This window comes from Vicia villosa, linkage group LG5 (assembly GCF_029867415.1).
Source record: "Vicia villosa cultivar HV-30 ecotype Madison, WI linkage group LG5, Vvil1.0, whole genome shotgun sequence".
Taxonomy (NCBI): Eukaryota; Viridiplantae; Streptophyta; class Magnoliopsida; order Fabales; family Fabaceae; genus Vicia; species Vicia villosa.
The window spans coordinates 14,547,826-14,563,080 of NC_081184.1; the positions used below are offsets into that span (position 1 = coordinate 14,547,826).

The 15,255-nt window shown below is 37.4% G+C and overlaps 1 protein-coding gene and 1 non-coding gene across 2 annotated transcripts; one reads left to right on the forward strand and one right to left on the reverse strand.

Annotated features, from left to right (window-relative positions):
- The first annotated feature begins 5,057 nt into the window (after nucleotides 1-5,057).
- LOC131604264 (uncharacterized) lies at nucleotides 5,058-6,010 on the forward strand. Its single transcript, XM_058876716.1, has 2 exons — nucleotides 5,058-5,164; nucleotides 5,746-6,010. The coding sequence occupies exons 1-2, from the start codon at nucleotides 5,058-5,060 to the stop codon at nucleotides 6,008-6,010; spliced, it is 372 nt and encodes a 123-aa protein (XP_058732699.1).
- An 8,540-nt stretch (nucleotides 6,011-14,550) lies between these two features.
- TRNAN-GUU (transfer RNA asparagine (anticodon GUU)) lies at nucleotides 14,551-14,624 on the reverse strand. The gene has a single exon. It is a non-coding gene; the product is annotated as a tRNA-Asn (tRNA).
- Nucleotides 14,625-15,255: the final 631 nt, after the last annotated feature.

Consider the following 15,255-nt stretch of genomic DNA (forward strand, 5'->3'; position numbering starts at 1 on the left):
TGCTTTTTGGTGTGTGTTATGTGAAAACTTTGAGCATGTGAAGTGTGCCTAATATCATGGGAGTGGCCATACTTGAACTGATCATACAATGGCTTGTATGTGAATTTCATTTCATCAACAGGTTCAAGTTTGTATGGGGTTTCACCCTCAAAACCAATGCCGACTCTTTTGTTTCCAGACACAGCATATATCATAGAAGCTAGCTGACTTCTGCCAATACTTCTAGATAAGAACTTCCTGAAACTTAAATCATATTCTTTCAGAATATGGTTTAGACTAGGAGTGGATTTTTCTGAATCAGAAGGAGATCCAACATTATTGGATAATTTTAAAAGTTTTTCTTTTAATTCAGAATTCTCCAACTCAAGCTTCTTTGTTTCAAATTCAAATAGCTTTTTCAGCTTTTTGTATTTGAGACTAATCTGAGACTTGAATTCCAGAAGTTCAGTTAGACCGGAAACTAACTCATCTCTAGTAAGTTCAGAAAATACCTCTTCAGAATCTGATTCTGATGTAGATTCTGATCCGTCATCTTCTGTAGCCATCAGCGCACAGTTAGCCTGCTCATCTTCAGAGTCTGAATCATCTTCTGACTCATCCCAGGTTGCCATAAGACCTTTCTTCTTATGAAACTTCTTCTTGGGATTTTCCTTCTGAAGTTTTGGACATTCATTCTTGAAGTGTCCAGGCTCATTGCATTCATAGCACATGACCTTCTTCTTGTCAAATCTTCTATCATCAGAAGATTCTCCACGTTCAAATTTCTTTGAACTTCTGAAGCCTCTGAACTTCCTTTGCTTGGTCTTCCAGAGTTGATTTAGCCTTCTGGAGATCAAGGACAGTTCATCTTCTTCTTCAGATTCTGATTCTTCAGGATCTTCTTCTCTAGCCTGAAAAGCGTTAGTGCATTTCTTGATATTGGATTTTAATGCAATAGACTTACCTTTCTTTTGAGGCTCATTTGCGTCCAGCTCTATTTCATGACTTCTCAAGGCACTGATAAGCTCTTCCAGAGAAACTTCATTCAGATTCTTTGCAATCTTGAATGCAGTCACCATAGGACCCCATCTTCTGGGTAAGCTTCTGATGATCTTCTTTACGTGATCAGCCTTGGTGTATCCCTTGTCAAGAACTCTCAATCCAGCAGTAAGAGTTTGAAATCTTGAAAACATCTTTTCAATGTCTTCATCATCCTCCATCTTGAAGGCTTCATACTTCTGGATTAAAGCGAGAGCTTTAGTTTCCTTGACTTGAGCATTTCCTTCATGAGTCATTTTCAAGGACTCATATATGTCATAGGCCGTTTCCCTGTTAGATATCTTCTCATACTCAGCATGAGAGATAGCATTCAGCAAAACAGTTCTGCATTTATGATGATTCCTGAAAAGCTTTTTCTGATCATCATTCATTTCTTGCCTTGTCAGCTTTACGCCACTGGCATTTACTGGATGTTTGTAACCATCCATCAGAAGATCCCATAGATCACCATCTAGACCAAGAAAGTAACTTTCCAGTTTATCTTTCCAGTATTCAAAGTTTTCACCATCAAATACCGGTGGTCTAGTATAACCATTGTTACCGTTGTATTGCTCAGCAGAGCCAGATGTAGATGCAGGTGTAGACTTTTCACTTTCATCAACCATCTTTTACTGAAGCGTTTTTCTCTTCCTGAATCTTTTCTAAACACGGTTAAGTGCTTGCACCTTAGAACCGGCGCTCTGATACCAATTGAAGGATAGAAAAACACTTAGAAATGGGGGGTTTGAATAAGTGTAGCTTTAAAAACTTGACAGATAAAAATAAATTGCACAGTTATTTTTATCCTGGTTCGTTGTTAACTAAACTACTCTAGTCCACCCCCGCAGAGATGATTTACCTCAACTGAGGATTTAATCCACTAATCGCACGGATTACAATGGTTCTCCACTTAGTCAGCAACTAAGTCTTCCAGAGTCTTCTGATCACACACTGATCACTCCAGGAACAACTGCTTAGATACCCTCTAAGACTTTTCTAGAGTATACTGATCCATACGATCACTCTAGTTACAACCTGCTTAGATAACCTCTAAGACTTCCTAGAGTATTCTGATCCACACGATCACTCTAGTTCCTTACAACTTAATGTAATCAATTCTAAGAGTATTACAATTGCTTCTTAAAAGCTATAATCACAAACTGTGATATTTCTCTTAACGTTTAAGCTTAATCTCACTAATATATTACAACAGCAATGTAGTGAGCTTTGATGAAGATGAAGATTCTGAGCTTTGAATTTGAACAGCGTTTCAGCAAGTTAATATGAGTTGTTTTGGTGCAGAATCGTTAACCTTGCTTCTCATCAGAACTTCATATTTATAGGCGTTGGAGAAGATGACCGTTGAGTGCATTTAATGCTTTGCGTGTTCCGTACAGCATCGCATTTAATGTTATACGCTTTTGTCAACTACCTCGAGCCTTGTTCACGCTGTGTCTACTGACGTAGCCTTTAGTAGCTTTTAACGTTCCTTTTGTCAGTCAGCGTAGCTTGCCACTTGTACTTCCTTCTGATCTGATGTTTGTGAATACAACGTTTGAATATCATCAGAGTCAAACAGCTTGGTGCAAAGCATCTTCTGATCTTCTGACCTTGAAGTGCTTCTGAGCGTGATACCATCAGAACTTCAGTGCTTCTGTTCTCTTGTTCTTCTGATGCTTCCATAGACCCATGTTCTGATTCTGCTTCGACCATCTTCTGATGTCTTGCCAGACCATGTTCTGATGTTGCATGCTGAACCCTTTGAGACAAAGCTTCTGAGCGCTGAATTATGCATACTCTTTATATATTTCCTGAAAAGGAAATTGCATTGGATTAGAGTACCATATAATCTTAAGCAAAATTCATATTATTGTTATCATCAAAACTAAGATAATTGATCAGAACAAATCTTGTTCTAACAGTGTTGTAATTGGACTAGAGATTGTTCAAGAGACTACGGAGAAGATTAAGATGATTCAGGAAAAGATGAAAACTTCTCAGAGTCGCCAGAAGAGTTATCATGATAAGAGGCGGAGAGCACTCGAATTTCAAGCGGGAGATCATGTGTTTCTTAGAGTGACTCCTACAACCGATGTTGGTCGAGCATTGAAGTCGAGGAAGTTGACTCCATGTTTTATTGGTCCGTTCCAGATTACGGAAAGAATAGGAGGAGTGGCTTATCGCGTTGCTCTACCACCGACGCTTGCAAATTTTGCATGATGTATTTCACGTATCTCAGTTGAGGAAATACATTACGGATCCGTCTCATGTGATCCAAGTTGACGAGGTGCAGGTGAGAGATAATCTGACAGTTGAAACTTTGCCTACAAGGATTGAAGATCGAAAGATAAAGCAATTACATGGTAAAGATATAGAATTGGTTAGAGTAGCTTGGGAAGGAGCAGCAGGTGGGAATGTTACTTGGGAGTTAGAGAGTCAAATGAAGGACTCCTATCCGGAACTTTTCACTTGAGGTATATTTTCGAGGACGAAAACTCTTTTAGTGGGGGAGAGTTGTAACACCCTGAAAATTATTTCTAATTATTTAATTTAAATAGGATAATTATTTAATTGGAATAATTGATGTTATTAGAATTATTGAGAAATATTGGAAATATAGCTAGTGGGCTCGTGTGGTGGTTAATGAAAAGGGAGGTGTTAACTTATTAAGCCCATTAACCAAAATTATTCTATTTTTAATAAAATAGAAGGAAGTTGTGGAATAGAGAAGGTTACAGCATTTGGGAAAAGAAAAAACACTTGAAAGACTTGAAGAGCTTTGGAAAGGGGAAGACGAAGATCAAACCTAAGGTAAGGGGGGGTTCTTCTCAGTTAATGATTATTATGTAATCGATAGTGATGGAATGGTTGGGATTATTAGTTATGTCACTTAGGAGTGTGATGAATGAATAGAGATGTTAGGTTTTGGTGAAATTGATGAATTTGGTTAAATTGATGATAATTAAATATTGTGTGCATATAATGTGATATGTGACAATGTGATTGATGTGGTGAAGGATTTGACTGTGATTATTATTATTATTGTTATGGTGATGGATGCATGATTATTTGAATGATGTTGAAAACATGTACATACTTATTCGGTGATGTGGTGATGAGATGAATTGTTCATCGTTATTGGTGATGTTTTAGTATGATATGTGTGTACATTCATTCATATGCATTCGGTGATGGATTCCGGTGATGTTTGGATCAATTGGCGGACATAATTCCCATTGTGCGGAATTGGTGTCGATGGACCGTATCTCGATGAGGAGTGGGTCAATTGGTGAATGGATTCATCCCATGGTTTGGTACCACATGCATTAGTGTCAGTTCATTCATATACATTATAACATGTTATGACTTGCAATGAATTGTATTATGAATGATGATGTATTTTGAGTATGTTGATGGATGTGAATTGTGGAATGTTTGTATACATGTAGGATTGAGTGATTAATAATTCCTTAACTATTTATTGCTTACGACTATATAATACTCGTTAATTGTGAATGAAACTCACCCTTACATGTTATTTTTTAGATTGAGGAGTAGAGGCTTAGCTGATTTGGTGAGGATAGCTCTTAGAGTTCATCCATGAATCGTGTCAGTCATGCTCTGATTGTAACACTGGGGAACGTTAGTTTAGAGATGAATTACTCAAATTGGTTTTGTTGTTTTATAATTGTATTGGATTAACTTGCATGGATGATGAATATGTTATGTTACGAATTATAATCCGCTGTGTTGAACATGAATTGTGTTTTATGTTAAATTGTTCCTCGTGTGGCATGACAATTGACTATGGTATTTTATGTTAAAATAATTGTGATACCCTTGTATTTCATGTTTACTCTGAATTATTTGATTATTTTCCGTGGGGTTTAGAAGGGTGTTACAATAGTGGTATCAAAGCATAGTCGGTCGTTGTGACCAGAGTATTAGTGTTAGTATTTTCCTTTGTATGCGACTAGTGGGAGTTGATCACTGTCGATACTTTTGTGCTAATGGAATTGTCTTGGTGAATTAGCAGAACAATGGCTGGAAGAGGTGGACGGAACGATGATGCGATCGTTGAGGCTTTGGGCATGATTGCTGGTGTGCTGGGAGGAAATCCTGGAGGAGTTGGGATTGGTGCTGACAGGCAATTGGGGAACTTTCAGAGGAACAATCCTCCATTGTTCAAGGTCACGCACGATCCCGAAGGTGCTCAGAAATGGCTGAAGGAGATTGAGAGGATTTTCAGAGTCATTAATTGTGCTGAGGGTCTGAAAGTGAGGTATGGTACGCATATGTTGTCCGAAGAGGCTGATGACTGGTGGATGGCCAGCAGAGATGAACTCGAGGCTGCTGGTGTTGCAATTACTTGGGCTGTGTTCAAGAGAGAATTCCTGAGAAGGTACTTTCCTGAAGACGTTCGGGGCAGAAAAGAAATTGAATTTTTGGAGCTGACTCAAGGTAATATGACGGTACCGGAGTATGCTTTGAAGTTTGTTGAGTTGGCGAAGTACTACGTTCACTACAACAATGATGAAGCTAGTGAATTCTCAAAGTGTATCAAGTTTGAGAATGGTCTTCGAGACGAGATTAAGCAGGGTATCAGAGGATTCGCAGATTTGTTGATTTGGTAGATTGTAGCAGGATATTCGAAGAGGATAACCTTAAGCTGAAGTCATCTCACTCTCGTGAGTTGATTGACAAGAAAGGCAAGAAACTGATGGATAGGGGTAAGCCTTATGGTAAGGGAAATCCTAGAGCTGGAGATTGGAAGAAGCCTAGTGGGGGAGATTCTAGTGCCCTTGTTAGATGCTACAATTGTGGCGCTACTGGACATAAGAAGAGTGAGTGCAAGAAAGAGGAAAGGAAATGCTTCAAATGTGGTAAGGCGGATCATATTGCTTCTGAATGTGGAATGAAGACCGTGACTTGCTACAATTGCGGTGTTTATATTGTTTGCTTCGATGGAAGTCAAAGGAAAAGCGGTAAGTAGTGAATTACCAGTGGTGTGTGATTTTCCAGAGGTTTTTCCAGAAGATGTTACGGAGCTGCCACCTGAGAGAGAAGTGGAGTTTGTTATTGATTTAATTCATGGGACGAGTCCTGTGTCGATGGCGCCTTATCGCATGTCGGCATCGGAATTGGTTTAGTTGAAGAGTCAAATAGAAGAATTACTTGAGAAGGAATTTATTCGTCCGAGTGTGTCACCGTGGGGTGCGCATGTGTTATTAGTGAAAAAGAAAGAAGAATCTATGAGCTTGTGTGTAGACTACAGAAAACTGAATAAGGTTACTATCAAGAATCGGTATCCATTGCCGAGAATTGATGATTTAATGGACCAATTGATTGGAGCAAGTGTATTCAGCAAGATTGATTTGAGGTCTGGGTATCATCAGATTCGTGTGAAGCCAGACGATATTCAGAAGACTGCATTCAAAATGAGGTATGGTCATTACGAGTATACAGTGATGCCATTTAGATTTATAAATGCACCTGGTGTCTTTATGGAGTATATGAATAGAATATTTAATCCTTATTTGGATAAGTTCATAGTGGTGTTTATAGATGATATTCTGATATATTCCAAAAGCGAAGAGGAACATAAAGAACATCTCAGAATTGTGTTGGAGTTGCTGAAAGAGAAGAAGTTGTATGCTAAACTGTCGAAATGTGAATTCTGGTTAAGTGGAGTGAGTTTCCTTAGCCATGTGATTTCCAAGAGTGGGATTACCGTAGATCCGGCAAAGGTAGAAGTTGTGTCGCAGTGGGAAGCTCCGAAGTCTGTTTCCTAGATTCGTAGTTTTCTGGGTCTTGCAGGTTACTATCGGAAGTTTATAGAAGGATTTTCGAAGTTAACATTACCGTTAACTAAGTTGACCAGAAAGGGGCAAGTGTTTATTTGGGATTTAGAGTGTGAAAAAGGATTCCAATAACTGAAGAAGAGGTTGATTAGTGCTCCTATTCTGATTTTGCCAAATCCGGTGGAATCTTTTGTGGTGTATTGTGATGCTTTGTTGATGGGGTTAGCAGTGTATTGCTTTGCCAAATCAACAGGTAGTGGCTTATACATCGAGACAACTCAAAGTGCATGAAAGGAACTATCCGACTCATGATTTAGAGTTGGCAGCGGTGGTTTTCGTATTGAAATTGTGGAGGCATTATCTGTATGGTTCGGGGTTTGAAGTGTTTAGTGATCACAAGAGTCTGAAGTATCTATTTGATCAGAAAGAACTTAATATGAGGCAGAGGAGATGGTTAGAGTTCCTTAAAGATTATGATTTCGGGCTGAATTACCATCCGGGTAAGGTGAATGTTGTTGATGATGCGTTGAGTAGGAAGTCCTTACACATGTCCATGTTGATGGTGCGGGAGTTGGAATTAATTGAACAATTTCGGGACTTGAGTTTAGTGTGTGAAAGTACCTCTAATAGTATTAAATTGGGTATGCTAAAACTGACAAGTGGAATTCTTGAATAAATTAGAGAAGGTCAGAAGACAGATGTTGAGTTAGTCGATAGATTGACTTTGATTAACCAAGACAAGTGAGGTGATTTCAGAATTGATGAGAACGGTGTTATGAGGTTCGGTAATCGGGTTTGTGTTCCTGATGTTGCAGAATTGAGGAAGAATATTCTTGAAGAGGGACATCGAAGTGGATTGAGTATTCATCCTGGTGCTACTAAGATGTATCATGGCTTGAAGAAATTATTTTGGTGGCCGGGAAGAAAGAAAGAGATTGCTGAGTTTGTGTATTCGTGTTTGACTTTCCAGAAGTCAAAGATTGAACATCAGAAGCCATATGGAGTTATGAAACCATTGTTTATTCCGGAATGGAAGTGGGACAGTATATCGATGGATTTTGTTTTTGGGTTGCCGAGGACGGTTAAGAATTGTGAAGCCATTTGGGTTATCGTGGATAGATTGACGAAATCAGCTCACTTTATACCGATGAGAATGGATTACCCGATGGAGAAGTTAGCTCAACTATATATTGAGAAGATAGTGAGTTTGCATGGTATTCCTTCGAGTATCGTGTCAGATAAAGATCCAAGGTTTACATCAAGATTCTGGGAAGGTTTGCAGACCGCGTTGGGTACTAAGTTGAGATTGAGCTCTGCTTATCATCCGCAGACTGATGGTCAAACGGAGAGGAGGATTCTGTCGTTAGAAGACTTGTTACGTGCTTGTGTGTTGGAAAAAGGCGGTGCATGGGATAGTTATCTGCCATTAATTGAATTTACCTATAATAATAGCTTTCACTCGAGTATCGGTATGGCTCCTTTTGAAGCTTTATATCGTAGACGGTGTCGGACCCCATTGTGTTGGTATGATTCTGGTGAAAGTGTTGTAATTGGACCAGAGATTGTTCAAGAGACTACGGAGAAGATTAAGATGATTCAGGAATAGATGAAAACTTCTCAGAGTCGCCAGAAGAGTTATCATGATAAGAGGCGGAGAGCACTCGAATTTCAAGCGGGAGATCATGTGTTTCTGAGAGTGACTCCTACAACCGGTGTTGGTCGAGCATTGAAGTCGGGGAAGTTGACTCCACGTTTTATTGGTCCGATCCAGATTACGGAGAGAATAGAAGGAGTGGCTTATCGCGTTGCTCTACCACCGACGCTTGCAAATTTGCATGATGTATTTCACGTATCTCAGTTGAGGAAATACATTACGGATCCGTCTCATGTGATCCAAGTTGACGAGGTGCAGGTGAGAGATAATTTGACAGTTGAAACTTTGCCTACAAGGATTGAAGATCGAAAGATAAAGCAATTACGTGGTAAAGATATAGCATTGGTCAGAGTAGCTTGGGAAGGAGCAGCAGGTGGAAATGTTACATGGGAGTTAGAGAGTCAAATGAAGGACTCCTATCCGGAACTTTTCACTTGAGGTATGTTTTCGAGGACGAAAAGTCTTTTAGTGGGGGAGAGTTGTAACACCCCGAAAATTATTTCTAATTATTTAATTTAAATAGGATAATTATTTAATTGGAATAATTGATGTTATGAGAATTATTGAGAAATATTGGAAATATAGCTATTGGGCTCGTGTGGTGGTTAATGAAAAGGGAGGTATTAACATATTAAGCCCATTAACCAAAATTATTCTATTTTTAATAAAATAGAAGGAAGTTGTGGAATAGAGAAGGTTACAGCATTTGGGAAAAGAGAAAACACGTGAAAGACTTGAAGAGTTTTGGAAAGGGGAAGACGAAGATCAAACCTAAGGTAAGGGGGGATTCTTCTCGGTTAATGATTATTACGTAATCGATAGTGATGGAATGGTTAGTATTATTAGTTATGTCACTTAGGAGTGTGATGAATGAATAGAGATGTTAGGTTTTGGTGAACTTGATGAATTTGATGAAATTAATGAAATTGACGAATGTTTTGATGTTAGATGACCTCTAAAATGTGTTAAAATTGTAGTATATTATGTTACTTGATGATGTTTTGATGTGAGAATGATTATGGTGTGAATGGATTGGAATTGGGAGAGGAAGGATGTCAGAATCGCAGCAAAATTCTGCACGAGACGCAGAATGCATCGACCTAAGTATCAGTTGCATCGACACATTCAGCAAATTTACGTCGACCTGTAGTGTCGACGAGCGCTTACCCGAGAGTGGTGGAAATTATTTGCGTCGATCTGAAAGGGTCCATGCGTCGATGCACAGCATGCAATTTTTGAAAAATCTTCTGAAGGTCATAACTTTTGATCTGTTTGTCCTATTTATGTGCCGTTTTGGGCATTGCAAAGCTAATTATATGTTTTACATGATAAAGTGATAAAATGGGCAGTGGCCGACTTTATTTCAAAACTCAATTTAATTACTTTGATGATAATTAAATATTGTGTGCATATAATGTGATGTGTGACAATGTGATTGATGTGGTGAAGGATTTGACTGTGATTATTATTATTATTGTTATGGTGATGGATGCATGATTATTTGAATGATGTTGAAAACATGTACATACTTATTCGGTGATGTGGTGATGAGATGAATTGTTCATCGTTATTGGTGATGTTTTAGTATGATATGTGTGTACATTCATTCATATGCATTCGGTGATGGATTTCGGTGATGTTTGGATCAATTGGCGGACATAATTCCCATTGTGCGGAATTGGTGTCGATGGACCGTATCTCGATGAGGAGTGGGTCAATTTGTGAATGGATTCAGCCCATGGTTTGGTACCACATGCATTAGTGTCAGTTCATTCATATACATTATAACATGTTATGACTTGCAATGAATTGTATTATGAATGATGATGTATTTTGAGTATGTTGATGGATGTGAATTGTGGAATGTTTGTATACATGTAGGATTGAGTGATTAATAATTCCTTAACTATTTATTGCTTACGACTATATAATACTCGTTAATTGTGAATGAAACTCACCCTTACATGTTGTTTTTCAGATTGAGGAGTAGAGGCTTAGCTGATTCGGTGAGGATAGCTCTTAGAGTTCATCCATGAATTGTAACGCCCGGAAAAATAAGTATATGTTTGATTTGGACGTTTGTGACGTTTATTGGAATTTTACCGTTTTTGGAGTCGTTTCAGTCGGTATTAGTTCGGGATGGCGGACTAATATTTAATTGAAGGTTTTCATATTTTTGGTACTAGAAATATTATTAAGGTAATATTCCGCGTTTTGGGGCGTTTGAACGATATTTGAGCGTAGGGGCATTTTGGTCATTTCCGCGGGATAGATATTTTCCTTATAAGAAAGAGATATTTGTGAGAAAGGAAAGAGGATGGAAAGAAAAAGGAGAGAAAGAAAGAGAAGAGAGGAAGAAGAAGAGCAAAGGGGAAAAACAAGAGAAAGTGGAGGATTCTCAACCGAATCGATTGCCGATCGTCACAATAGCAAGGTAAGGGGGTGAATCTAATTTATCTTGGATGTATGATTCTTATAGTCTTGTTCTTGTTCTTGTTCTTCTTGTTCCAATTTCCACAATTTTCTTGTGTGGTCTTTGTTTGATTTAAGTTTGTTTGAGAATGATTGTATGACGATTAAATGATATCCTTGTTGTGTTATGGTGATTGATCATGTTTGTTTTCCTTTTCCATGGCTTGATTGAGTTTGAATAAAAAGTTAGGTTTTGAGATAGATTGATGAATCAACCATGGAAAGTTTGATGTTAGGTTGTTTCTATGGTTTGTATGTGTTGTATTGGTGTTATAATGATGTTTTGGAGTGGTTTTGGTGGGTATACGAGTGTTAGAACTGTTCTGGTTCGTTCTGGTTTTTTCTGGGTTTACGCAGGTCCGCTGAGCGGAGGTGGGTCCGCTGAGCGGAGGTTCTTTTGCAGAAAATTCTCTGCGAAGGTCCGCTGAGCGGAGCTGAAGCGGACGACAGCATTTTCTGTTTTTCCAAAACTTTGAAACTTCGTAACTCCTGAACCGTAACTCCGATTTTGTTGCCGTTCGAAGCGTTGGAAAGCTAACGCAATGAACTATATTATTATCTAATTAAATGATTCATAGTATGTAGTATCCCATTATTTTTATTAGGATCAAGTGATGAGTTGTGTAGTATGTTCAATTATCCAAACTTTGGAACCTTGTAACTTTGATCCGTAGCTCCGTTTCGTACGCCGTTCGAAGTGTTAGGAAGCTAGTTGGATGTTCTATATGATAGTATAGGCTTGGTTAGCTTGTTATTAATTGGTTATGAGGGTTGTTGATGAAAACACATAATTGTTTATATGCGCGATATGATTGGTAAATAATCATAGTGCTTGGTGGTAATTGTTAATGATGTAGGATGTAGTAGTGGTTGGTTGATTTTCATAAATGGTTTTTGTGAACTAGTGCATGATAAATCATGATGATGTGTTGTGTGAATGTTATCGTATTGGTACGAGGTATGTGATTAGTTGTCGATAACATGAGATCATGTTCATATGTGTTATGTATTAATGAATGTTCATTCTTAATATGTGACAATGTTTGGTTGTTTGTTATTAACATGATGTGTGGCCTTATGGCAAGTAATTGTTGTTATGAGAATGATGTATTATCATTGTTGAATTGTTGTTATTACAACTTGTTGATGATGTATTGATGGAGTTGTGGGCCAATGGCCAATATTAATTGATGAGATGCAATTATGCGATCATTTATGCCGATGTGGCTAGTATGTTTTGACGGTGAATGTGTGCTGTGTGCTTATTAATGCCTGTGTGGTAATTATGGTGTGATATAATTGATAACGATGTTATTAATTGGTGATGTATCCTTTTGGATAGAATATAAACGGTGTAACGTGAGTATGTGACCGTGTTATATTGTTGATGATGTTGTTGTCGTGTAATAGAGTCATATATTTGCACAGCATAACATTTCATTACGTTAATGGCGGAATGCTATTAACAGGTGGCCTGAATTGGCAATTATTACCAGTGGGGGCTTAATGCTCGGTAAAAAGGTGTATTTGCCCGAGTGGCAAGAGGTCATCAGTGGGGGTTAAATGCTCGATGACATTTAGTCGTAGCTTACTGCTCGACAAAGGTGTATTTTCCTGAGGGAAAGAAGTCCCAGCATAATGCTCGGCAAAGGTGTATTTGTCATAATGACAAGGAGGAGTTTTACTCCGGATTTGGTACCACATGCATATGCATAGTCGAGTCTCATTCATCATTGTCTGTCTGTATAATTTTATGTTATCATTCATGTGTCACATTACCTATATATTGATTGTGGTTGAATGAGTGGATTACTTTGTTGTATGATTCTTGATGATACTTGTTGGCATTACTATAATTGTCATGCTTTCATTATAAATTATATTCTCACCCTTCTGCTGATTTGATGCTTGAGTGGCATCCTGCAGATTAGCCGCTTTGGGAGTCTTTTGGAAGAGGTAGTTCCCCAGTTGGTATTGTCGGTCGCTCTGATACGTAACACCGGGTAGTCGGGAGTCTGTTGTTATTTATTTGTATATGACTCTTTGAACATGTATATGTTATGATGTGCTGATGTGTATAGTAAACGCTTTATTTTGGAAAACTCCTCTTTGAGAGCGAGAGCTATATGTATATATATATATATATATGTTCATATCTTCCGTGTGTTATGTATCGTTTTATTGGCAGGTGTTGTATGCTTTTGGCATCGCTGATGTCCGTTTGTTTTCTAGGTGTTTGTTTGGTTACTTAGTGTAACATCCTAATTGTGTTGTGTGAAATTTTAAATACTCTGTTATTTTCTTGCCTAAATGCTTTGGGTAGAATTGGGGTGTTACATGAATCGTGTCAGTCATGCTCTGATTGTAACACTGGGGAACGCTAGTTTAGAGATGAATTACTCAAATTGGTTTTGTTGTTTTATAATTGTATTGGATTAACTTGCATGGATGATGAATATGTTATGTTACGAATTATAATCCGCTGTGTTGAACATGAATTGTGTTTTATGTTAAATTGTTCCTCGTGTGGCATGACAATTGACTATGGTATTTTATGTTAAAATAATTGTGATACCCTTGTATTTCATGTTTACTCTGAATTATTTGATTATTTTCCGCTGGGTTTAGAAGAGTGTTACATTATGTCTTAAGAATTGGATGGGTCGTCATCTTCTTCTACGAGCAAGCTTGTTGAAGTAGTTCATGATTTTTTAATCAAAGAGATCTGACCGTGGACTACGTACAAATCAACAATCAATTCCCATATACGACGTCACTATTCCGTTAGGGAACCAGAAATGTGTAGTGAAGTGATGGAATAGACCCTTGGTGCAATTGAGCAAACTTATGATACAGGAGAGATGTGGTGGACCTACATGGTTAGCACTCAAGCGCTCAAATCGACGAATAAAAAACAAAGGAGTATAGTAACTTAAGATTTAAACATACCTCATGTCTCACGTGGGATATCTTATATATCAAGGGGTTAGATACCCCTTTACTTTTCGGCATGGATCAAGTACAAGTCTCCAACAGCGGCGGGTGCATTGTACCTTTAACATTTTATGACTTTAGATCGATGAATGGATTTCTCTTATTGAATCTTTAGCCAACCTAAAACAATTGTGTTTGATTTTATCATCATATTTTATATTTCAAATGATTTTTGCCATTAGTTACAAAAATTAAATGGCAACTTATTCGATTTTATTTGATTAAATAACTATCATTTAATTTTTTTTTAATAAAATACAAAATTTTCTTGAAACTTATTGTCTCTTTCTAAAAGATTATATTTACAAAATATATCTATCTTCATCTTTCAAAATTTAACGAATGAATTTTTATTTATTTTTCAATATAAAAACATTGTTGCAACTATTTCATAATTAGTTTTAGGTGAATAATAACTCAATCAATTGATATATGTATGCACCAGGTCCATCACACTCTTGGGCTAGAAAGGAAGATATATGCTTCCGTACAATTCGTCACATTTATTGAACGGACGGATGAACGAATTAATACCACTGGCGATTCGTCAAAAATAAGAGTTACGAATGGAGCGACTGTGTTTAATTCGTAAAATGGAAAAAATAACAAAATCGCTAGAAGGAGGGGTTGAACCTCCGACCTTGTGGTTAACAGCCACACGCTCTAACCAACTGAGCTATTCCAGCTTGTTGCTTAGAGTTCTCTAAATTAATATTTATATACTTGTAACTCGTAAGCAAAGGTAAATGACAAGGCATGTACATGCTTTTCTATTTTCAACAAGTTAAGCACAAATTTTAATTATATCACTTTTAAATAAATGAGTATAATTCAAAAAAAATGTATTTTTTTTTTATAAATCAAACTTAAATATTACACTCATTTTTATTATTTCTTTATGATATTTATTTGTATCGTATTTTTTAAAATTTTGTCTTTTAACTAAATCATTTAAGTCTCATAATATATCTCTTGTTGATCTTGTTTTGAATTTTGTATAGAACTCTCTTTAATCTCCTTAATCAATAAGTGTATAGTTGTTATGTTGTTGGTATGTGTTCTTTGTTTTGGCCGAGGTAAGAAGAATATGGGCACAATAGTGCATTGGGTTATGATGTGAACAACCTAGTAACTGTTGGAATTAGACTCTCAAACCTTTGAGTAATTCCTTATCGTTAAAGATGACAATGAAGAAAATAGGAACAAAACTAGGATTAGGGTTTGCGGAAATTAAAAGAGAAGAAGGAAGTATTTTCTGCAGAGTTTCTCTCTGCCCACAAACTGTGGAAATTCTGTTATTCACTTGCAACTGCAACT